The following is a 25288-nucleotide window of genomic DNA, read 5'->3' as shown; positions in this document are numbered from 1 at the left end:
GAGTTTTGTTTGTTTTTACACATCCATATGTAACTGATTCTGTGAATTACAGATCTCACAAAAACAGCAAATACTACAGCCATTAAAAAGGTGTAGAACTTAAAGCATGAGTCAGGAGATGCCTACATCCAGAGGTAAAACAGATGCATTTCTACTGCATTTATGACTTATTCCAGTAGCACAAATAATCATGTCGTTACCTTGGATTTAATCAAGAGATGACATTACTTAATGCAGCAGTGGAGACATGTACAGCATGTAAGCACCATGCCATAGGGGAAAGCTTGCGTGACAAAGAGAATTCTTCAGGAAATTTGGCAAGCAGTTGGGAACAAGCAATGCTCAGCCTGCAACCTTCCATTAACAGATCTAAATACAGAACCATAGTGTAAAACAACACCTTCCTGCAGTATTCTCATCAATACTAAGAATATAATTACAATAAGCTTTGCTTTTTCTTTATTTCATCTTTTGAAACTTTTTTTTTTTCCCCTCTCCCACTTTCATTTCATATCTTATGATGCAGATTCTGGACTGTGTTTGCAGAAGGATCCCAAAAACAACAAAGTAGCTGCATCTACAAAACATTCAATCCACAGTAAACAAATAGCCCACACCTCACAAGATTAAACGCTGAGGACAGAGAACAATGGATACAGGGCTATGTTTTCTTCAGTACTAGAGAAAGGGTGTGTAAAATCCACTAGACGAGGATAGATGGGTCCCTTGCACTCCTCTAATAAAAGCTTCTCTAACATCATTTGATAACAACATCACTGAAATTCAGAGCACAGACTAAGAAAAACAAAAAGGTAACACTACAAGGCTGTTCAGTTTTATTACCTTCTTCAGCCAGCTGCTGACAGACACACCAACTCCTGTACTGAATGCAGTGTAAAATGGAAGATCAGCATTTTTAGTGATCTCCCTGCACCAGGCTCTGCAAATTAGGAAGATGCTCAGCGCTCCACAAACACAACTCACATGCAGTTAAGTTATAACCTGAACAACATTGCCCAGCCAAAACTTTCTGTTAACGTGGCAGTTAATAGAGGTATCTTCCTCCCTGAAAAGGAAATTGGTAACGAGAAGTCTTTCTTACTATTAAAAGTTATTAAGTTAATTCAGCATTTGAGAGTCTTTCTGTCACCTATTAATAACAACAAGTAGGGAACTACTGACCCTGATGCCACCCAGTTTAACTCACGATGATTATACCCAAAACATCTCTCTGAAGGTTAACAGTTTCCTTCCAAAACAGATTTCCAAACTCCACCAAGAACTTACCCTCTCATTACTCTTCCATCCACGCAACAAACTAGAACAGAATGCCAGCATAGAGGAATGCTCCCAGGGAAAAGCACATAAAATCAGCAAGTGAGTAATGATACCAGAAATGTTTCAGTTCCTTGTATATCTGATCAGGACAAGTACTCAAAAGTTTATGAATACTGTGGTTGATGAGGATCTTTTAAGAGCAATGAGCTCCTGGCTGTCTCTGTGCCAGTATCAGCACATTTCTAGAGCTGCTCCACTTGCAATGGATTAGTATTAAAGGGTAGGTCTGAAAGCCTCCCCACCTCATTAATATTCATTTTACATTTTAAATCCTATTTACATATGGACTCGTCTCCAAGATTAGAAGGCTCATAAATTATATTCCATTTTTAAACCTGTAGTATTCAAGCTCATTGTTTTGGAAGGAAAACAGTTGCAGACTGCTTTAAGCAGGCTGATTTATGTACTTATTTTTAAAAGAATAATATCTATTGGGCTAGATTCAACCCTGCTTTAACTTCACTGGCCTGCTAAGATTTACACTGCAATGAATCCTGCCTTCAAAGCAGGCACACAAGTACAACTGTCAGAAAACTTTCATTCTTTCCCTACTTTTTGTTCCATCTGCCAAAACGGGTGGGCACAATGTCTGCAGCTGAATAAACTCAAAGGCCAACTTACCTAGCAAACACTTCAAAAATAGCTATAACCACCACAGAAACAGATTAAGGAGTATTGACATTTCGCTTCGTCTCATAGCAAACACGTACAGATAATTTTGCAGTCAAAGCACACTGTATCACACAGCAAACCTGGCTTTAAGAGTCATAAGGAAGGTACAACAGAGCAGATTCAAGCCTTCTCTATACGAATGGGGGACAGTTTTGGGGAAGGTATCTTATTTCTGTATAGCACAAATCCTTGTTACACAGCTCAAGCCTACACGTAGCAACAAGTTCAGGACGCTCAGACAGACAGCCCCTGCAGCCTTCTGGTGCACACTGGCGAAGGGATGAGCAGCAAAAGAAAAAAAGTGATTAATTGATCTAGTTTTACCTTATTCTCCCTTGCAAACTGTCATAACAGATCAACTCTTAAACAGCTTGTTTTTAATAGAAAACGCTACAAAATGTTGAGAGGTAACCTTTGGCAAAAATCAAAAGAATTCCTCCACTTGCCCTCAAGAAAAAAAAAAACAGTCTGCAACAGTGAGAAGTGCAGATCAAGAGTGACTCCTGGAAGAAGAAAAATGAGATAAATATGCTGCCACATGCATCAGATGATAAATCTTATTATGCTCCCTCTTAGCATATGCACTACTCTGTATTTCATGAAGAATTCATTCAGTTGATGCAATTCTTTCCTACCCTCTTGACCTCTCTTAGCCATACAGCACAGCTGGTAATCATGACCTCTAACTTTAATGGTATACTAACTAGGGAACACATCATTTCTGTGATTAAGCCTCTTAAAGTATACACAGACCAAGATTTATGTCCCAGAAATAAGGAAATCAGACTTGTAGAATCCTTTCCATTTCAGTCTGAAATTCAGAGGTCAATATTTTAGACACACACGAACTTTGGTAGAGTGGATTGTTAGACTCTGAGCTAAAGAGAAGCGTCAGCAATGATAATAAAGTTCATTCTAGTCACCAAAAAGCCTCCTTTCAGAGTTGATTCAAAATGAAAAACATCTTGCAAAACGCCTTGTCCACCTTACACATCATGCCTGAATCAGTTTCCCTGTAGATCATAACCACAAGAAGAGCCCAATGAACTTACAACTAAGGATACAGATGGTGAAACACAACAGAAAAGAAGAACGTAGCCTTTGGAGCATTCATTGCTCATGCTACCCACTTTTTATGTAAAAAGGATCTGTTCAACTCAGAACAGTTTATGTATTCTTACTCTCCTATCACTTCTCTCGTCTGCCAAATTTTCCTGCTTTTTGTCACATCTCCAGAAATGTGAAACTCACGCACTGCTTTCTCCCCCAAGATGTATCACAGAAGATCTACATGTCTCTCTCCTAGCAGCTTTCACATGGTCATGCTTAGTTCTTGTCATTCCATTCTTTTCCAGCTCTGCCTCGCTTAACCTTTCTCCCAGGTAATTTCCAGGCAAACTCCCTCAATCACCCCCACCTTCCTTTTCTTCCCTGCTCTTCCTTTTGTGTTGTTCCCCCTATCCCATTTAACATTCTGTTCTTTTCAAGGCACAGTTTTCCTGCCCAGTCACTCTGGTCCCTGCCTAATCCTATCAGGAATGAACCACCATTGCTTTCTTTCCTTTGCTAGGCAAGGAAATGCCACTGCAGCTGTAACACTCACTAATAAAGAACACTGCGTATTTGTGATCCCATAAACTGGGATTCATGTAATTATTTACACTAACAGCCTTCTAGTGACATTCTAAAGAAAAGTGACTGTCTTTCAGCGCACTGACACAGGAAATTGAATACTGTGTTCTTTTAATAGTAAGAATGTCTGAACATATATAGTAATTGTCCTTAGAATAAGGCTGCCATCTAGTAGCAGAATAAAGTAAATGCAGAGAAACCCCAAGCCAGAATGTAAGCTGTGATCCTGCTTGATGGTCTGACATGCTACTATGTAGACACATAAACACAGGAAGCATAGGAAGTACAGTTCATCAGGAAAAAATAAACAAAGTGGCAGAAAGTAGAACTTGCTAGATGGTGGTTTCCAAGCAGGCAGCTTCTCAGCAAAATCCTACACCATTCAGTTTGCAACATTAATTTACTCTAGACAGGTAGGTTAGCAGAGACACAGTGCAGAAGTGAGTTAGTATTTTTATAGCTGTGAAATACTTTATCTTCCTTCAAGTTAATAGGAAAAAAAAAAATACAATCTTCCTCAAAGAAGATTTCTGCTACAAAATGCAATGAAGCAGATCAAGTCAGACAGAACCAAAGAAACATTCCAGGACAGGGCAGGCCCTAAAATCTTACACTGAAACTAGTCACCAGAAAACATGCATCAATTAGTTCCTGAAGAGTTACATAGTTATTCTTGCTTCTTGGGAAAAACAAGAGGAAAAAAAAGGGGGAAAAAAAAAAAATATATATATATATATATATATATATATATATATATTTCCAAGTCAGAGATACTAGACAGACAGGCACAATATAGTTTGCAATACACAGGATTTTACTCCGTCATCATTTAGCTGTCATTGACTTTATTTTACAGCTTTGTAGACTGAGATGCAATACATTTAACAACAATAATTTACAATTGTTTACTGCTATTTTTATCCCTTGACCATCTCCAACACAAAGAGAGAGCTCTTGGATCCTGAAACGCAGGACAATTTACCGTTCAATCGCTGAATATATTCCAAGCAATCTATGTCTTAAGATATTACAGTTACAGAGTAAACAGTGCTTTAGGAAGACTCCAAAGTGTCCCATCTATATAGGAAACAATGGTTTGTTTTAGATTGGTGCTAAGAGCAAGTCTGGATTCTTGCTTTGCAAGATCCATTGTGGTCCGCTAGCAAAGAGCTACCCCCTCCCTGAGATGTTTTCAGAACAGCCTGCATCTATCACAGCTTTTGCGAAGAAACTGGAAGCCAGTAAGGGAAGAAAAATAGCATGACTACAACTGAGAAAGAAATGACAGCAGAGACATGGAGAAAAGAAAAAGAAGTAGCATAAAAACAGAAATTGATCACTGGTTCAAGATTCTCCACCAAGGAAGAGGAATAAGGGCCTTGCACATTTGAGAGGTATTAATGGATTTCTCAGTACTTAACAGTAGATTGAAGGCACCAGTCTAAGTGTGGAAATCTTAACATGACATTTAACAACAACAGCTGCATTCCTCTGATGAAGATAACCTCTATTACAGGAACATTCATTCAACATACAGCAGTAAAAATAAAGAGGCACCTGTAGGAATGCAGGTTAGAGCACCGAACAGTTGGACATTAGTATTTCCCTTCCTCTCCTCTTGACACAGAAAATCTCATTCTGGCAACAGAAGCAACACAAACCTGACTACATCTTAAGTTTGCAAAATGAGAACTTCCCTTTTGTCATTCTGACTTTAACTTACCATGCAGACAGCCGTTATGATGCATTATCTCTATCCTTAAGAGTTACCCATCTGTTCTTGCTACTTTTATCTGTGACAGGCTACAGCCCTGGAAAGCAGAAATTTACATGATGAAGAGAAGTAGGTCTTGTGTTCACAAATTCTCATTTACTGGAATAAAGATAAATGCAGATTAGTGCTTTAAGTGCTTTTCCACACCCATCCCATTCCTCCATCGTTAAAAAGGACCCCAGTTATGACTTAAGGATTGAAAACCGCTTTCCATGTTTCTTGCTTCTGCTTGCAAGAAGTTTGCAGCTAAGTTATCCCTTGTGGCTTCATTAACTCAAAGCACAGCTCCTTCCTTTAAATAATAACTAGTAAGCAGTGAGTTCAATAGCCTAACTTTATTAACGAAATTCTCTGCTACCAACCACAGATCAGTTCTGTGGCAGAAACTAATTCTCACTATATTTAAATAGTGGTTAACAGCATTAAAATAGTGATACCGAAAAATACAAGACTAAAAAGCTGAGACGTTTAAGTGCACTCCTCATCTTAGGAAAATGAGATGGTATGTCAGATCCTACACATGCAACTGCTTCCCACATCTCCTCTCTTCAGTGTTCTATAGTTTGCAGTTTGTTTTTTCTGGTTGTTTTATTTTTTAGAAAGAAGGAAAAAAAGAAAAAAAAATACTTATTAATGTAAGAATTTGGGCTCAAATTGCATTACACCATTTTAACACAAGGTCTATCGTTGAATATCTTTGCCAAACTTATTTCTATCAGAACAGCTCATCTTTCCACACTCACTTTTGCTTTGTTATTTAACATGAACTGTTAAAAAACATAACTGCAAGGAGCTACATGAAAAAAAATAAGAAAACAACAGCTGTTGAGAATAAAATTTAACCAGCACATTCTCACGTTTTGGGAATATCAGTGAGCAGTTGCTAGATGTCCATCTACATCACAGATATCTCCTGTCTCTCTCTATCCACTAAATAATGGGCCAATTAAGAATATTGCCTGAGTACTTACCAACCAGACAAGACAGATACCTAGCAAACAGCAATTACAAAACAAGTATTTGCTTTTCAAACCCCAGGAGCCTCACCCCAAAAACCGTACATGTTGTTGAAAAACAACTCTCTGTAAAAGGGAACCCTTTTTTAGAGAGAATTCATAAATAATACTAAGTTGTTAAGCAGAATAATCACTCAAAACGAAATTGCTTTAGTTTTCTTCCTGCTGAACTATATCATATCTATTAAAAAAAAACAATAACAACAACAAAAAAAACCAGACAAAGCTAATGCCACCCCTACAAGGAATATCAGATTTCTAAGAGGATTAAAACCAGAACACTTCAAGTATCACAAATGTACTTAATTTCCAGCTCAATAAAATATTGGAATATCAATTTATTAAAAAGTTAAGTGAACTGTACATATGTAAACTGCAATACAGCCAAAAATCTGAAATATATGATTTTAAAGGAAAATCATTACTTTCTGAAAATATTTAAAATATTGCATTTCTGGCAGCAAATCTAAAAGAAGTGCTCTAGCATGGGTGCAGTCTCTCTGAGCATTTGTCTAGTATTTGTCTTCAAGGCATAAAACACTTCTGCTTTCTGATTTCCATAGCACAATCTTGAGAACACTTCCTTTCTCACTTGCAGAGACAGAATGTGATTTCCAAAAACAGCAGCAGAATTTTAACAGGAAATACTATGGTCCTTATTGGCGCAGACAACACGCTTTCCGAGAGTCCATGACACCTTGGAAATATGCTAGCCATTCCGTATATAAATGCATCAGATTGTGCTTACAAGTTACAGAATAAGTCTTTGATTGATAATTTTTCTGTTTATTTCCGCCAAGGCCACTGAAAATACGAAGGCCTTTTCATCTGAAAGGTTAGCATACATGTCAACTTCTTTTTCTTGTTTCTCTGTAGAAGAAAAAAAAAGTCACTATTAGAAGCTTTTTCCATTATCTAAAGTTAAATTAACTACTATGTAACTTACATTATAATGTGTACAGGAATTACAAAGAAGTCAGACAACTCCTATTCGGGGAGGGACTGAGAGAGATAAGGAAGGGAGGGAGGCACACGAAGGTGCTACAAGAGTCACAGAATTAGTCACCCAAAAGCATGACTGAATTTCTAATCTTTAATGACTAAGGAAGAATGAGTCATTAACATTATATTGATTCCTGGCACAAGACTGAACTCAAGTGCTCCTCCAGCTTTCCTAGGGTTTGGTTTCCTGGTGGTGATTTTGTTGGTTGGGTTGTTTTGCTGTTTGTTTTGCCTTTACAAAAGCAGCCCCCACCCCAAAAAACAATGACGTTTCACAATATCCTCATTAACTACAACATTTGTACCCTCACTTTTCATCTGAGTAACAAAGACATGAATTACAGTGCCCAAGTTCAAATAGCAGATACATAGCACAAGTCAGGATCCCAATTTGTTACTGCAATCATTTCTGAACTTTCTGTACTAAAAACTTTCAATCTTATCCCAGATGCAGAGCAACACCAAAACCTGAGTAAGCAAGGGAAAGCCCCTCAGCTTCCTCTGAAAACACTGACTTGTGTCAGGGCTGCAAACACATAACAGTAAGCAAGGGAGCTTGCTTAACTAACTTACTCCATAGCATATGACAAAACTCAGAACACTGCTTTCATAAATACCACTTACTCCAGATCATGCCTATTCATACTTCAGTTTAGCTAGCCACAGGTACCTGACAACTAAGAGAAAGCAAAAGAAAACAATAAAAAAAACAGCTTTGTCAGCATAAGACCAGCCTTGTAGATACAGAAAAGAGCAATACACACACAAGAGTTCTAAAGATTGTTTTTACAGAATCATAGAATCATTTGAGTTGAAAAGGACCTTTAAAGGCCTTCTAGTCCTACAGCTTGATCAGGTCACTCAGAGCCCCATCCAGCCTGATCTTGGATGTCTCCAAGGACAAGGCATCCACCACCTCTCTGGGCAACCTGTGCCAGCACCTCACCACCTTTATTACAAAAACCTTCTTCCTTATTGCCAATCTAAATCTCCCTTCCTTTAATGTGATACCATTTCCCCTTGTCCTGTCACAGCAAACCCTGCTAAAGAGTCCGCCTCCTTCTTAGAGCTCCCCTTCAGACAATGAAAGGCTGCTATCAGATCCCCCCCACAGCCTTCTCTTCTCAAGGCTGAACAGCCCCAGCTCTCAGCCTGTCCTCACAGGGCAGGTGTTCCATCCCCTGGATCCTTTCTGTGGCACTCCTCTGGATGCACTCCAACAAGTCTACACCTCTCCTGTACTCCAAATATAGAGATAGTAACACATGAGGTCTCACCAGTACAGAGCAGAGGGGCAGGATCACCTCCCTCGACCCATTAGCCACACTTTTGATGCAGCCCAGGATAGAGTTGACTTTCTGGGCACATTGTTGGCTCATGTTTGGCTTGCCATCCACCAGTACCCCCAAGTCCTTTTCAGAAGGGCTGTGCTCTATCCTTATATCCCCCAGCTTTTACTCATAGCAGGGGTTGCCACAACCCAGGTGCAAGTCCTTGTACTTGGCTTTGTTGAACCTCATGAGGTTTTCTTGGGCCTTCAGCTCGAGCCTGTCTGGTCTCTCTGGATACCATCCCGTCTCTCAGGCATGTCAACTGCACCACACAGCTTGGTGTCATTTGCAAACTTGCTGAGGGTGCACTCAATCCCACTGTCAGTGCTGTTGATGAAGATGTTAAAGAGCACTAGTCTGAGTACTGACTCCTGAAGGACAGCACTTGTCATTGATTTCCATTCAGACATTGAGCCACTGACTACCACTCTCGGGTATGATCTCACAACCAGTTCCTCATCCATCAAATCCATACCTTAGCAATTTGGAGAGAAGGATCTTACAGGAGACTGGGTCAAAACCCTTACTGAAGTCCAGACAGATGACATCATTAGCTCCTCCCTTGTCTGCTGATGCAGTTACGCCATCATAAAAAGCAGAAAGCTTGGTCAGATAGTACCTGCCCTTGATGAAGTCATGCTGGTCATCCCATATCACCTCCTTCCCTTCCATATGCCTTAGAATAGCTTCCAGGAGGATATGCTCCATGATCTTCCCCAGCACTGTGGTGAAGCTGACAGGTCAGTAGTTCCCTGGGTCATCCTTTCTACCCTTCTTAAAACTGGATGTGACACTGCCTTTTTTCCAGTTACCAGAGACTTCACCTGACTGCCATGACTTCTCAAAGATCACTGAGCATAGCTTGGTATCTATGTCAGCCAATTCCTTCAGGATACCGGGAATGTATCTCAACAGGACCCACAGACTTCTGGACATTTAGGCTCCTCTAGCAGTTGCAAACTTGATCTTTTCTTGCAGTTTTTAGCTCTGAAGCTCCATTTCTACTCCACACTGCACAGTGCCCCAGACTAATTTACAATCACAATAAATGTTCACCTGATCCCTCATCTCATTAACATACAGACACATACATTGTTATTCTTCCACTGGGTCCACATCTGTAATGTTTTTAGACTTGGCTTCACATCTGTGTGTCTGTTATAACTAACAAAACCATTCCAACAGACTACTTTCCCTGAGAAGTCAAGCACGTGTGTTATAACCACTAAGCAGGAGAAACTGAAAAATCCTCTGCTATTGTGTTCTGCTTTAATACTGATTTAGATGCACACAGCAACAGAACCTTCTACTGAAAGATTTCTAGACAACTCAAAATCACACACAAGCTCACTCTTCCCCTGCAGAGAAGGGAGCAGCCTGGACACACTAAGATGCATCAGCATTTAAATTTAAGCCATAATATCTGCCTTAGTAAAGTAATAGAAATAAAAGCACGTTTGATATCTGCAGCGTGACTTCTGTTGGTTCCCCAGCTATATAAGACCATATTCTCTGGTGTACTGAGTTTGAAAGAGAAGGTAAAGAGTTTCACCAGAATTCCTACCCAGCAACTTAAGAAACTAATTTCTACACGTACACACAGTCTGGGCTACTCCACCTCCTCCTTCCCAACTTTTATATATATTAACAATGCAGGGAGTTGTTCTCAGTACGGCCACTATGCACACACTACTCATTTCATATTAACCTTTCCTGTTTTCTTATCTAAAGACCTCCCCTTTTCTTTTTTTTCCACCAGACTTCCTCATCCCAACAAACCCAGAATGTCAGTACACAGAAAAATTAAAAACACTGCCCCCTCACCCCATTTCATGTTAATAGATTTCAGATGACTTAGCCAAGCAGATTTCCCAGGATTTCCCTTCCTTCCTGCCCCTTCTAGAGTACAAGCCAGTCCTGAGAAGCTTCCACTTTGAAGAATCAGTTGAAATCTTCCTATCAAATGGTACTGGGGATTAACACAGGTTTGTAAGCTTTATGCATCAAGACCATTTCATTTTTCATCAGCAACTAGTCAAGAACTTGCATCTGGCTGACATTTCATTATAAGCTATTCATAGGATACCATGGTTTTTTACAGACAGCATTAAAACTTTCCACTTCGCATTCCTATCTGAAAGTAGTTTTGACTCACTTCTCTATTATTAGCAAAAGACTGTCTTACAAAATCACAATACCATTTATGTAATACATTAAAAATATCAAGTCCTTTGCCATTCAACAAAGAGGATACTGAGGTGAAAATACTCAGTCTTCCTAGACCATGTCTCACTCGTTCCCAGATCTTATGCAACATTCTGGATCAATAGACCTTTAAATTGTCCCCTATGCATAAATCAAATGCGGACTCTGTTCCCTCATAAATTTTGCATGGATTCAAAATCCAAAGTGCTTAGATTCTAAGAATTCTTTCTATCCAAGAAAGCACCAATTCAATCGTGCACGCTGAGTAAACAAATGCACAAATAATAGAGTAACAAGTTCCTGGGAAGGGAAAACTTTGTTCAAGCAATTTTACTGCTTCAGCTGAAACATAAATATCTTCATAAGACTCACACCTGGTAAACAACCAAGTTGCTATCTACATAAGGAGGCAGCCTGCAAACCAGCCCAGCTACGTACTGCAGTCCCACACAGCAAAATCAAATGATGCCACAACAGCAGCAAAATCAATATCAGATTACTATGAAGTGTTGTTATTTTCAAAATATATTGCAGCATTTGGACAAAAAAACAACACTGACAATTCTGACAAATCAAGCTTCTAGTGAGAAGTTCTTATTTCCCAGGATTATCACATCACTTTGAAACGTGACAGAAGCATCTCCTCTGAGTCCCACCCTTCTACCATATCCCCTCAAGCTATGTCATCTTCCTCTTTTCCCCTCCCCAACTCCTTCTTACTGAACCTACAGGAAAAAGAGATTATTTTAAAAAGACCTTTTGCATCCCCCATTCTTCTTAATTGGTGCTGAATTCTGCAGCTCCAATGCAAACCAGTCATGAAGGATACAAAGAAAGCACAGACATAACAGGGGAAAAGCATACTACATATGAGAAGAGTATTAAGCAATCACAGAAGCAAAGCTACAGGTGTCTTCAGGAAGGAAAGTTTCACAGCTGGGTGGTCTTGAGACAGACAAACTACCTGCATGCTATTCTAATTTAGGTGTTCTCTGTCTACCTGAAAGCTTCAGGTAATGCAGAAGCCTAACCAAATACCTAGAAACTTACAAGCAATGGCTTTTTTTCAAGTTTTGATTTGTTGGGTTTTTTTTCTTTCTTTCTTTCTTTTTTTGGCAGAAAAAAAAAGAGAAGAGGAGCACAATCTCAGGTGGCAATCAAGTTGCACCCCAAATATCCTAGCAATATATAATCAACAAAGGAAATAAAGTACTTAACGTCTAATTCAAAGCTAGTGTCTTGTAATCCAGAGCCAACTTCCAAAGAATCAAAGAATGCTTTGGGCTGGAGGGGATTCTCAAAGATTATCTGTCCAATCCCCCTTGCCATGGGCAGGGACATCTTTCACAAGGTAACATTGCCCAAAGCCCTATCCAACCTGATGTCAAACACCCTCAGTGCACTGCACTGATACAAGGACTAGTTGAGCAAGTCACACAAAAATCACCTCCATTGGAGCAGAGGAATTATAGTTGCTTAGTATGTTTTCACATAAAAAACTCAATTAAGCAGCAGCATCAGTGAAGGAAGAATATTTTTTAAATTCCCACTAATTACTCCCCACATTATAGTTCAGCCAATTTTATGAACCACAAAAATGGAAATGTCAGTGTTAACTTGTTTTAGAGAAATTGCTTATGTTATGATGAATGCTCTGCCAAATTCATTTTTATAGACATTGCAGCCAATTACTGACTTTTTCTTTTATTTGTACATTAACCAGAAGTAAGAAATCTCATATGCCCACTTATTCCTAGCCAATTAAGTGTGCTGTACCAGGGATGAGCTAATGTAATTCAAGGAAGCACAGACCCGAGCTCTGCACCAGCTCAGCAAAAGAGGTCAAAGAAGAAAGAGTAGCAGTAGTCACAGTTCCACTAAAGAACAAGTAGATGAAGGCAATCTTCTCAAGTGACATGACAATAACAACAAGACAACCACACACACATGCATCTGCATTCTTACATAAAGACCTCACTAGATCTATATTTCTTGTTTCCCATCTCAGAGCACTGGCATACTCTCACTCACGCCACAGTATGCAGCAAGAGGTCAGAAATACTTGGCCTAGTTTTCCAGATATTCCTCACGCTTTCAAATTCTTGCTTTTAGGACACTACAAAACATGAATGGAGAATGGATTTCCTCTTTTGATTGCTTAGATTACTTTACTTTTTTTCATGGGATATGAAAAAAACTCTCATAAGGCAACCGAAGAAGCTTGCTGAAGTTTCAAACCAAAGCTGTGCATGAATTAGACTCTCAGAAAAGTGTCAAGAAATGATACTATAGGTGCATGTAGACAAAGTTCAGCTCAGATCAATAATAAACAGGGAAGCTCCATATTCTATGAAGGTGTAGACATCAGTAAGCCACAAGCAACAGTGGTAACAAACGTAATACCACCAGGTTTTTTGAAGATGGAAGTCTTAAGCGATAGCCACAGGCTTGAAGGACTCCAGAATTACTCCACTGCATGTAGAAGTCTCTTGTATAAAGATTAAAAACAGCAGGCACCTTAATAAGTAAGGAGGCATTCTTTCCTGTGCAATAACATTATGTAAAGACATGGGATAAATGTTCAAGTCATTGCAATGACCCAACATGCTCTTTCTGTTTCAGGCTCCCTAAAGGGTCTCAAGAACTTTTGGTGGTTGTTTTTTGTTTGTTTGTTTTGTTGTTGTTTTGTTTTTTGTTTTTGTTTTAGCAATGTTGCCATCCTAATCACTCTGACAACAACCACCACCTTGTTTGTTCTTGTGACCTACAATAGTGGATCACAAAACAACAAAACAAAACCTCACTAAGCTTTACAGTTCCAGGGCTTTCAATCTACCTGATGAAACTGGATACAGTGACAAAAATACTGATTTAATTATTAGGAATTCCTTCCAATCAAACACCAAAACTTCATAAAACCAAATATCTCTACATACATGTAACAGTCCCTTTCCCATATTAAATGTGGTATTGACTGACCTAGCCTAGTCACTCTAAAGAATGGTATAAATATTTATTGATAATAATGGTAAAAAAGATCTTAATAGAAACAGAGAACCCAATGAATATTTCTCCAGTTCTCATACCTCTTTCTTCCTCATGCTTTTTGGCTGAGGCACTCTTAGGTCTTCCTCTTCCTCGTCTGCTATGATCTGAATGGCTGTTAGACCTCGATCTCTTTCGGTTTTCTAAGTCTTTATTTACTGCAGAATTTATCTTCTCTCGCTTAACTCTCTCTGTCCGTCTCCTTTTGGCCTCACTCTTGTTTTCTGTGCAAATGAATAGAGATGATGTGATCTGCGATTGTCCTCATCTTTGTTCATAACTTACTCTCAGCACCCACCCACCCAACTTTTTTTCTTTACTTCTCTTCACAACAGTTACAGGTGTATACATTTACACAACAGTTACATATTCATGACATCCGTGCAGAAATTAAGGTGTCAGATGCAAAATGGCACTTTACTTCTTGATTACAGGGATTGAGCCTTTAATTCTTTCAAATATAAATAACATTTGGCAACATATGACATTCACAAGTATACCAGTTCTTAACTTCCCATTACAAGATGTGGGGAAAAAGCTCTCCAGAACACAGCCATCAAGACACTACATTCATTTTCATTAGTGAAGAATAAGTTAAAAATGCATGGTTTATCATATAGCTGAAATATACGAAAGTACTTCTGATACGAATACTGAAATCATTCCCATTGCTCAGACAAACTGAGATACCGATATAAGGATGCTATCATTACATGTCACTACAGAGCATACCTCTCCCACCAAACCCAGCCAAAGCCAAAGACCAAGTCTCATTCCATTTGATGCTGAACAGGTGTATCACCTTCCTACACATCAAGGAGCATTTACATGAGTTGCACTTAAAAGTACAGATTAGTGAGCTTGAATAGTGAAAATGGTATGCAACCACCACAGGCTATTCAATGCAAATTGGTTGAACATTTGCAAAGTTGCAGCTCCATTCTGCAGAAACTACACTGTAAAAAAAAAAAAAAAGTTGCAGTTCCACTTACGAGCAAAATAGAGATATACACATATCTTCCTGGGGAATCAGTTTCCTTCTGATTCTGTCATCTCATTTACATAGACAGGCTACAAATTGGGCAGCATGTTAACTTATCACTGATCTTAATTCAAAAGCTGTATTTCAGATGTACAAAGCTGAATTACCCAGGAGCTTTGCTCTATCGGACTACGCCCATCAACTTAATTTGGTAACTTGTATTTAAAACAACTGGGGAGTGGGAGAGAAAACTGATCAGCCCTTTCAGACAATACCACAGGTTGCTCTACCTGTTCCATACTGCAAGCCAGCATATCATCATATAATTCCTACTAGCTTTTGAATTACAAGGACCCTTCAGAATACCAATACAAAAACATTAAGTTATTCGGTTCGGTTTTGTAGACCTCGTGGATAATTTAGGGAAAAAAATATACATCAATATTAAAAACAAAATTCCTCAACAGGTGCTTGATCTCACTAATTCCTACTTGAGGAAGTGATACAAATTGGACACAAGGAGAATGTTAATTATGACAGAATGCACCCTCAAGCAATTTTTCAGCATGCACTTCAATAACAAAAGAAATGTGAATTGGACACAAAATGGACTTTTTTAATTTAATCATGCAGAAAGAAGCAAGATGCACCTGGTTTTAAATTAGACACGTCACCAAGTTTATACAGAGTGCCATTCTAGTGCCCATGAGTAAGCAAAATTTAGCATAACTTAAAGAAAAAACAGTTTTACTTCCAGAAAACTCAGCTTCAATCAGCATTTACTCCGAAATCTGATCCCTTTGACGTATGTAGACGTTTATCTTCAAAACATTAACAGAAAGCCTTCTGTAAGGGATTGTTTTGCACAGTGACTAATGCGAGCAGCTATAGCCTACACAGAATAAATGCCAACATTTCAAGTACAAAGGATGTAAGACCAAAACCACCAGATATTCCCCATTAAAACTGAAGAAAAACTAATACATTAAGACCACTATGCACAGATTCAAAGGAGAGCGAACTGACAGCAGCCAGTTAACATACAGGCATGAAATATCGCTCTTTGCTTCCAAGAAATAAAGCAGAAGAGCTATTATCACCTTCTTCCAGATCTTCGTAAGTATTACCTGTAATGGGTGGCGATCTCTCTGCACGTTTAGCATGCAAGAGTTTTCGACTAATAAATATGTAGCCACAGGGACACGATTTACATGCAACAGGAACCTGGGAAAGCAAAAGAAAAGTATTTCAGAACATTTTGAATTATGATCAAATTCCTATCTGATGAAAAAAAAAAAAAAAACCACAACCGTATCTTGTATTCCATCCCCACCGAGCTACCTCTTCCTATTTAGTGTTTATTGAAAAACTACAGCCTGGACCATCACATAGTTATATTTAAAAGTAGTAAAACTTTTCTGGGTTCTGCTGTTAATCACCCACTAAGCCTTCTCTTCATGCAGTTGTCATGCAGAAACCAAGTACGGAACACAGTGCTACCATGCTTTGTATTTGCATTTTCCCCAGGCTGGCAGGAAGGGGTGAGGGAAAATGGGGGGCATCAAACCTGGGGTGAATTAGAAATGTGCTTTCTTTTTGGAGCCCACAAATATCCCCAGCCACAGCAGTAAGCCACCCCCAGCACTCCTTCCCTCACTTATTAAACAAAACAAAAAGAAAGGGGGGAGGTGGGGAGGGAGAAAACATAAGTTAAAACCATCGATACATTTAGAACACATTCACTCTCAAAAACAATCAAAACCAACCCCTTCATCCAGCACAGCAGCTTAGCATGAAATGCACAATAGAGCCTGAAGTGAAACACATGTGTTTGTACCACAGTACCAGAGGGCTGCAGACAAGGCTGGGGAGCTTCAGAAGGACCTGTTACCCCAAAACACACATAGCCTGTCACAGCTCGCCCAAAGCTGGCTGCTGACAGAGCCTGAGAGGCTACAGAGCTTCCCTCAACCAGCAGCGCAGCCCAGAGCAGCACGCTGCCACAGGCAATTTGAACCAAGGTATGAGAATTTGGAAATGCTGTGCTTATAAGAAATATGACCAAAATTTACTCTGAGCCATTTCAAAAAGCGATGCTAATAAATGACAAACCTTGTCACCTGCACCTAAAGCCAAGATCTTTCAAGATGTTTTAAAATAGTACAGAATACCCCAACCAACTTGGATTAAGTTTAAGACTGAAAACACAAATTAAAGCAACCGTAAACCAAGATTTGGAATAGACTTAAATAACACCACTAAAACCAAATCACGTTGAAGCAGGAGAGTGGGGAAAAGAAGCAGGAGGTAACTTCCCAAATTAAGACAGGTCTCTACAAGTCTGCCAGCATTCACTGAAACAGCAAGGAGCACAGACCGACGGCTGTCTGCTGAATTTTGCCAGACATGCATAAGAAGGTTTCCAGTACAGACCTGGCTAAAACACAAACGTGAAAACAGTACATTAATTTTACAGAGGAACTTGCTATGCAGAATAAATAAGCTATTTTGCTTCCTGCAGCACATCTCAACTCCTGCACAGCACCTCAGGAACAGAGTACTGAGTGACCTGATGCAGCCCAGGTAACTGCAGACATGGCTATTCCCTTTAAAGGGAACACAGACATTAAAAACAATTCTAATCAAGGTTTACTTAACCCTAAAATCGAAGTTAGCAGACTTATGTGCACCCTTAACCCACTGTTCATGTCTCAAGATGAGAGTATCAGAAACACCATCCAGCAAACACTTCATCTGCATCGTTCAGGTTTGATTACAGTACAAACCCACTTTTGAACACCTGGATCACTCCAATAATTACCTCCCTGGGCCCTGCCAAAATTATAAACGAATAAATCAAAACCCCACCGCTGGCAGAGAACAACCAATGGGAACTGAAGGAAACACAATGTTTTTTTTTCAATTGACTTCACAGCATTTAACAGAGCAATATTGTTACAGGTTTGGCACCTAGATGGGCCTAAAGTTTGGGAGGAGGGGCAGGTGGGAAGGGGCTCATCCACCCAAGGCTCTCAATTATCCTCTAAAAATTACCTACTACGCAAACCATCCTACAGCAATCGTTGAGGCAGCACAGTCCTGCAAATGCTATTTGAGTCTGTTCAATGTTTTCCTAACCAAAACAAATTGAGTTTCTCATACAAGAAAGATCACTCAAAGGTAAATTAAGGTTAATTATTTCCCATGAACGACCGCAAGGATTTCAGGCTCCCAAGTTCAATGGGGTTGTGAAAATACAATCAAAACTCTGTAACAGAAAAAGCAACACAATAAAAAATGACACTCAGTGGCCATTACATATCATCTAAATGGCAGGGAAAGAAAAGTTCAAAAGCCTAAGAAACATTACTCAGTATTATACTGTAATATCTGTGGCTAAGAATTTCCACATATATCACTTGTAACACAAACACAAAGCTCTTGTTTATGCAAGAAATGCTGGTACCAAACACAGCCACCAAGGGGCCTTCCCACAGTGCAGAGGGCTGATGAGCTGTGCTGGGGCAAAGCACCTCGCTTTCCAGAGAAGCTTGCAAGATGCAGGCATTGTGAGGCAAGGTTTTAGCTTCTTGTTGTCTTGGAAAGCATTTGTCTCTGGAAAGTAAGGCCTGATGAACAATTCTTGTGCCAGGCCAAGATGCACATAATTCCTTGCTAGCCATGGAAGACCTGTTAATAACATGTCTATGCTGACATACACACGTCACCTGGTTTAGATCTAAGGAGCAGTTCCAGCATCAGCTTTAAAAGCCTGTAATATTATTTGCCCTTCCCAGCGTCGGTAGTTTGTCACATTAAACTCAATGAACAAAGCAAAAAACACCTATCTCATACTCAACTTCCCACTCATTTCCATTTCTTCTTTCACTGACCCAAGTACCAGAACTCGACACAGAGCTTCCTTTTCTCAGCAACAGCACTGCAGTGACGTACTCAACGTGTGAGCAGCTGCAGTGGTTCATGCATTGCTTAAAACATGAAAGGGTGCCCCACGCAGCACAACGCTCGCAGCTGCTCCGGGATGCGTAGGAACATTACAAAAACCATGCAAGTCAGAACAAGTGATTCTTCAGAATTTGTTCAGTAAGCGGTGCGAGGGCTTTTCGGTTTAGGTTTTAACTGAAAATGTGATACCGGTCACGTTCCAGGATCAAACAACAGAAATGTGTTTCCCATAATTACACGGGAAAGCCTTCTCCCCTACCAGAGCCCCATGGCAGCCTTCTGCAGCACTGTGCTATTGTTCCAGCAGAGAAGCACGGCTGTAATGAGCCGGCCTGCTTTTATGAGTAACATCATCACCAGTAGGAAGTGGACGTGAAGGCAAACACACAATATGCCAACAGCCCAACCGCTGCTCACACTGAAGCACAGTTACTGCGCTTTGCATGCTGAGCACAGCTGCGGCGGGAGGTAAACAACACTGCACACACACGTTGGGACCACACGGGAGGAATTGCAGCACAGCTCCCAGTTTTGCTCCTCTCAACCTCTCCATGAGAAAGCAGCACAGTGAGCACTCCTGACCGGCCCCAGGCACACAAGCCATCCCAGGGACGGGCTGCATTGTATAAATTACAAAGTTAATTGTATTTTGATATATTTTGTCGTTACTAAACAATACCAACGCCTAAGCAACGCTGCACGTCACAGAATCCTTTGGCATAAGCTAGCTATTGCAGCGAGAGGAGCACAGCACGCACAGCCAGCGCCTGCAAAGGCAGCAACTCCGTGCTTCATACAAACGCTGCTGTAAACAGTGCAGGTTTTCCTCCTCTCCGAAAACCAAGCAGCTCAGCTAGCAGCTTCTGCCGTTACCGCTGCAAACGCATATTGTACAGCACGTACATCGAGAGACAGCCACAGGCGAGAGGAGCTGACAGAAAACAGGAAGAGCGGCGGGGCTCAGCGGGAAGCCCCCGGACGGGCGCCGGACGCGCCGGACCCTGAGGCGCGGGGCCGGGGGCACCGAAGCGGCACCGAGGCCCCGCACACCCGCGCCCTGCCCGCGGCTCGCCCCGCTCCGAGACAGAGCCCCAGCGGTAGGACTGCTGTGCCGGCCGGCACTGAGGGCAAAGCGGCCCCGGCAGCCAGGCGCGGGACGGCTGACAGGACAGGACAGGACAGCTCCCGCAGCGCGCCACGCCCCGCCCCGCCTCACCTGCTGGTCACACTCCGGGCACGACTTGGTGGCCATCTTCACTTTCTTGGCCCTGCTCGACGACATGCTCGCTGCTGCTGATGCCGCCGGAGCGCCGCCGCCCCGCCCCTCGGCGGCCGGGGAGGGCGGGAGGAGAGGAAGGCGGGGGCGCGGCGCCGGCCGGGAGCGCGCACCAACGGCAGCGAGCGCGGCCTCCGCGGGGCCCGGCCCGGCCCGGCGCCCACAAAGGAGCCGCTCCCCGCCCCAACGCCGCCGTTGAAGCCCGGCCCACCCGACGGGAGCCGGGGTGGGGCGCGTGCGCGAGGAGCCGTCCGCGCCGCCGGATTGGTTGCACGGGGCGCTCCGCCGGTGCCGCGCGCGAGAGGGCGCGGGGCCGCTTAACGGCCGGGGCTCGGCTGTGGCGGGCAGGAGCGGCTCCTCGGGAGCTCCGCGGCGGGCGCGAGAGCCGACCTGCAGAGCCGCCCACCGGCAGCGGGGCTCGGTGCTCGCGCCTCAGCTGTTGGCTTGTGCCTCTGAGCCTTGCCGTGCTTGCGAGCGGTGTGTCCTTGCGGGGTTCTTCTGTCAGTCCTGCCTGGAATTATGAATAACGTAACGTAACCTAGCAGCGCTTTTACACTTCTTACACATTCTTAAAACAAAATGGCAGTTTGAAATCGTTCCAGTGCAGGAAGGTAGAGCTCTGCAGCACTGTGTGTAAATGTTCTGTATTGCCGTGCACAGCTTACATCTCAAACAGGAAAGTGATAATGACAATGGCTCTATTAAGAGTTTGGCTTTTTTTTTTCTTAGTCTTAGTTTAGAGAACGCTTCTTAATGGTTAATTTTAATGCTGTCTGCTACCTCATTGCTGAGTTATTTTGAGGCGTTTGGTCAGCTCTTGGTAAACAGGAATCTACAGAGAGCATTTATTCATCGGCCAGGACAGCCCACATCACTTTGCCCTGCTTGTCAAATGAAAAAAACACCTCTTCCTTCAGGCAGAAGACCATAATTCTCCTAACCCCTCACAGAGTAAAGCTCCCTGCAGCTGAAGGCCTGGTGAATGCTCTTACCTTCCCGTGGTTTGCTGATCATCCCTACAGACCAGATAATGCTCTCCCAGTTGCCAAGTGATGTTGTCTGGAGCCTCACTCTCGCTTGATTTATTTGGCTCAGCTGTTGACGCTGTTTTATTACAGGGTCTGTGAAACCAGAAAATGGAGTTTCGGATTCATAAAAGCCCACACGTAGTCGACATCACCAATTTGCTGTCATTACAGGTTTCTGAGCAACATTATTGCTGTGTGTAACGTAAACACAGGCTGTAAAAACTGAAATGTCCTCTGAATCAGCACAGAGAACAACAAATTTCATCTATCTATGCTAAGGAAAATCAGAATATTTAGGAGATAACACAGGGAAGTCACGTAACGTAATAACAGCAAAGAGGTGCATTCCCACCTTAATCATTGCAAACGTGGCTCCTCTCAGTAATCCTGACAGTTAGCCCTCTCATATGACAAAATCCACAGGTAGCAATTTTAAGGTAAAAAAAATCATTTCTAAATTTGAAGAAGAAATCTTTTCCATGTCACGCTAACCATGACCCAAGGAGTAGAGATGTCTCACTCCACCGTTTGAAGAGGAAGGTTGCAGTTCCAGGCCCAAGTACAATGACTCACAGTCATTTACCCACTTTTCTTGTTGACAGCTTATCTCTGTAATTATCAGGGCAGCTCCCCAAAGAGAGCAAAACAATGAAATTGGAGGCTTAAAATCACCACTAAACTGTTTAAGGTCCACTTTTCCACTTTTCCCATACTCCTACACCCTTTCTTTAGCAGCAGCCCTGAAGAGGGAAAAGGCATCTCAAAGCATCCTACTGGAGAGGGGCACACCTTGCATTGGAAAGGGACTCCATGAAGCCACCATGAGCCACCTAAATGCATTGGGTTATGATCCATATTTGTACAACATACCGTATTTTGTTGTACTGGATTTCACATTTTTATATAAATAGATCTTTATATATTCATTCATATATGTAAATGAAATAAAGACACCAGAAGTATATACTCCAGTAACAGACCAACTGTACTGTTTCTTTGTTGTTGTTTTGCACTCTTCTTAAAATAACTGACTAAATGTAGAACTGCTGCAAGTTCTAAATCACCAGCAGGCTCTGTTTGGTAAATGGTTTTCTACTTGTTTCCTACCAGAAGTCCTACATGCCACATCTGGTTCCAGCAGAAGCTTTCACATTGTTGCAGCACAAAGGATTTTTTTACTTCAGGTGATAAAACAAATGCTGATAGGTCTAACAGCTCCCAATTGCATTATATTTTATATTAGAGACAATAAAGTATTTTGAGTGTTTTGAATTTAAACTACTCACATAAAGTGAAAGAGGGAAGACGCTTGTTAAGCTGTTCTATGAGCAGGATTTACACCACAGGAACAAAGAGCAGTTAGACTTCAGGTGCAGTGCTCGCTTCATGCACACTATTATGAAACGAAAGCAGTGCTGGAATGGAGGAGTGCTGTGAATTGCAGGCAAACAAAAGTCCATTCATAATACATAGTACATATGGTAAAAATGTATCGAGAAGAGTTTTGAAATCCTACCTATTACAAGTAGGTCAACACTAATGTCTGAACCCTGATTATCATCTCTCCATACAAATATGCTCAGAGTGGTTTTCTACATGCTGCATTTTAAATCACAACGAACATATCTAAGTATTAACTTTATCTCTTATAGATAAATGTAAGATATACAGTGCACAGTTTTGTTCAATCTAGTTTTCCCAATTCTCAGCCCAGTGTCTCCTTCCTACATACATACCATCCCTATTGGAATCTCATATGCACATTCCTCTTCCTGCAGACATCTACCACAGTAGGTGTTCTCAGGCAGTAATGTGCTACTACAGTAACATTATCACTGTTGTGAGCTAAACAACAGGAAAAGTGCTACATCACTTCCCAGAAGTAAATTACATTTATGCCCTAGAAAGTCCCCTTAAGATTCTCAGTTTGCCATGCCACTCCATCCTTACTAACAATTACCGTATGATGAATAAAGAGCCAAACATTTTCATCATGTGCAGTATGCTTTCCTAGAACAGCACAACCTATTGATTTGTGTCTACCCTTCCTCCTTGCATCCCATTCTTAACAGTTCATGTCAGTGCTCTGTGGCCTCTCTGTTTCTCCCACCCTTTCTCTCACTCTTAGAATTCATGCCTATGGACTCCACAGCCATTTGTTGCTCCAGGTCCAGCTCCCACACAGGGCATGAGAAGATATTCTGCACTTGTGAGCATCCATCTCTGTGCTATGGTTTCTGCTACGTGCAGTGACTGAATTGGCTGACTTGCCATGTTCCTTTTCTTGTCAGTATTTAAATTCTCTGTTGGAGGGTGGGTTTTGTTTACCTTCTCTCTGTGCGTACTGCTTTCAGCCTACACCGATCTGCTGCCAGCAGAGGTCTTTCTCCAGAGATACACAAAGACAAGTTTATATTTTCTATAAACCGTGACTGTTGCCAAAAGCACAGTTGTGTTCTGTATAGGCAAGTCATCCAGATTTGTTCCTGGGTTGAGATTAAATCATGCAATGAGAACCTGGAAAATATTTCAGGATTTTGTTTTTCATCTTAACTGAGAAGTTTCAGGCATAGCAAAACATAGAAAAATATTTTGGATGGCCCTTAACAGCAGGGGGCTCTGCAGTGTGTGTGACAGTGCCCAGCAAAGGAGTTAATGAATATACAAGAGAACTAACACAGTCCTATTACAATATCCTCCCTTTCTTTTTAGAGCAAATAAAATAGCCAGCAACAGCTGTTCAAATACTTTAACAAAAACAAAAGTTCTTTCCTTATTGAACACAAACAAAATAGCACTCATTGCTACACTACCGACTTTTAAGATCTATCATACAGACATCTGTTGAAGGTTGGGCCTGACCATCCTCCCGAGTCCTTTCCGACCTGTGCTGGTCTGTGATTCTATTACATTTTTCTGGTTACTCTAATTTATTAACACAAGAGTTTTGAGTTCTGAATGTCAAAAACTACTACTCTGTCAAAACTACCTTTGTATCCCTTTAGAGGTTTAATCCAGCACTGAGAAAAAGCAACAAATATTTTTTTTAAGGGTACAGATACCTAACCTCTGTGTCAGTAACAGCGGTACGTTGCAAGACAGAGCCTCACTTAAAATGTGTTTTACACTAATTTAAAAGAGAAAATAATAAAGCTATGCCATTTATGTATTTTCTGAAAAGCTACACGTGAAGTTCTGTGTCTGTTCCTGATGGTTTCTTTCCTATGCAGTTGCCACAGTGCAGTCTGGCTGATGTGAATTATCTGAGGCCTTAGGATTCTCTCCTTCACTGGAATGCCTACCATACGGGGCTCTTACACACTGCACTATTATGGTATGCAACTCCAATTCTACACATACAAAAGCCACAAGAAGTCATACGTCCATACTCTTACCGTGCTTCCTTTGGAACTCAAACATTTACATTTCTAGTTCACAGTCCCTTGCTGTTAAAGACCCTCTGAAATACTCAAATAGCTTTTGGTGTTTTGCTATATCTGGACCTTCTCAGTTAAGGTGAAAAAAAACCAAACCCAGAAGCAGACTCAAGGTCATGGTTTCATGAATTTCCCATCACAGGTGTGCGAAATTACTACAGTTCACACATTGTGCAGAACAGTTTGGTTTCAACAAAATCATCCAAGCAGCTTTATTTTAAATGTCTCGGATATAAAGTATCCTATTCAAAATAGAGTTCTGTTATTTTCGCAGAGCACCTTTTCAATTATTACAAAGAAGATTTTATAGAGTGTTTCACGTTTCCTTTTGGGTTTGTTCTTTGGGTTGGAGATTGGACTTTATTTTTGCTTATCGTAAGAGAATGAGAGGCAGTAAACATTAAGATACAAAGTCACTGAACTGGCACTTTTTCCACTGACTGCACAGAGTTCTGGAGCGGATCTTGATGGTTTCAGTTCAGCTGGTAGAACACTCAGAACAGTAATTTCTCTGAAGATGCTCATTATATTCTGAACTACCACCATCAGCAGTATTCCAGAGGAAACGATCCTCCTCATTCTCA

The 25288-nt window shown here is 41.2% G+C and overlaps 1 protein-coding gene across 1 annotated transcript; it reads right to left on the bottom strand.

The window, feature by feature from the left end:
• Positions 1 to 6755: 6755 nt before the first annotated feature.
• C16orf87 (C16orf87 homolog) lies at positions 6756 to 20288 on the bottom strand. Its single transcript, NM_001277573.2, has 4 exons — positions 20180 to 20288; positions 16125 to 16221; positions 14057 to 14239; positions 6756 to 7302 (listed from the first exon to the last, which is right to left on the bottom strand). The coding sequence occupies exons 1-4, from the start codon at positions 20243 to 20245 to the stop codon at positions 7184 to 7186; spliced, it is 465 nt and encodes a 154-aa protein (NP_001264502.1). The 5' UTR covers positions 20246 to 20288; the 3' UTR covers positions 6756 to 7183.
• Between the last annotated feature and the right edge of the window lie 5000 nt (positions 20289 to 25288).

The sequence above is a fragment of the Gallus gallus genome, chromosome 11 (assembly GCF_016699485.2).
Source record: "Gallus gallus isolate bGalGal1 chromosome 11, bGalGal1.mat.broiler.GRCg7b, whole genome shotgun sequence".
NCBI lineage: Eukaryota > Metazoa > Chordata > Aves > Galliformes > Phasianidae > Gallus > Gallus gallus.
The sequence above is the reverse complement of the archived record's forward strand: the minus strand, read 5'-3'. Positions and strand labels throughout refer to the sequence as shown.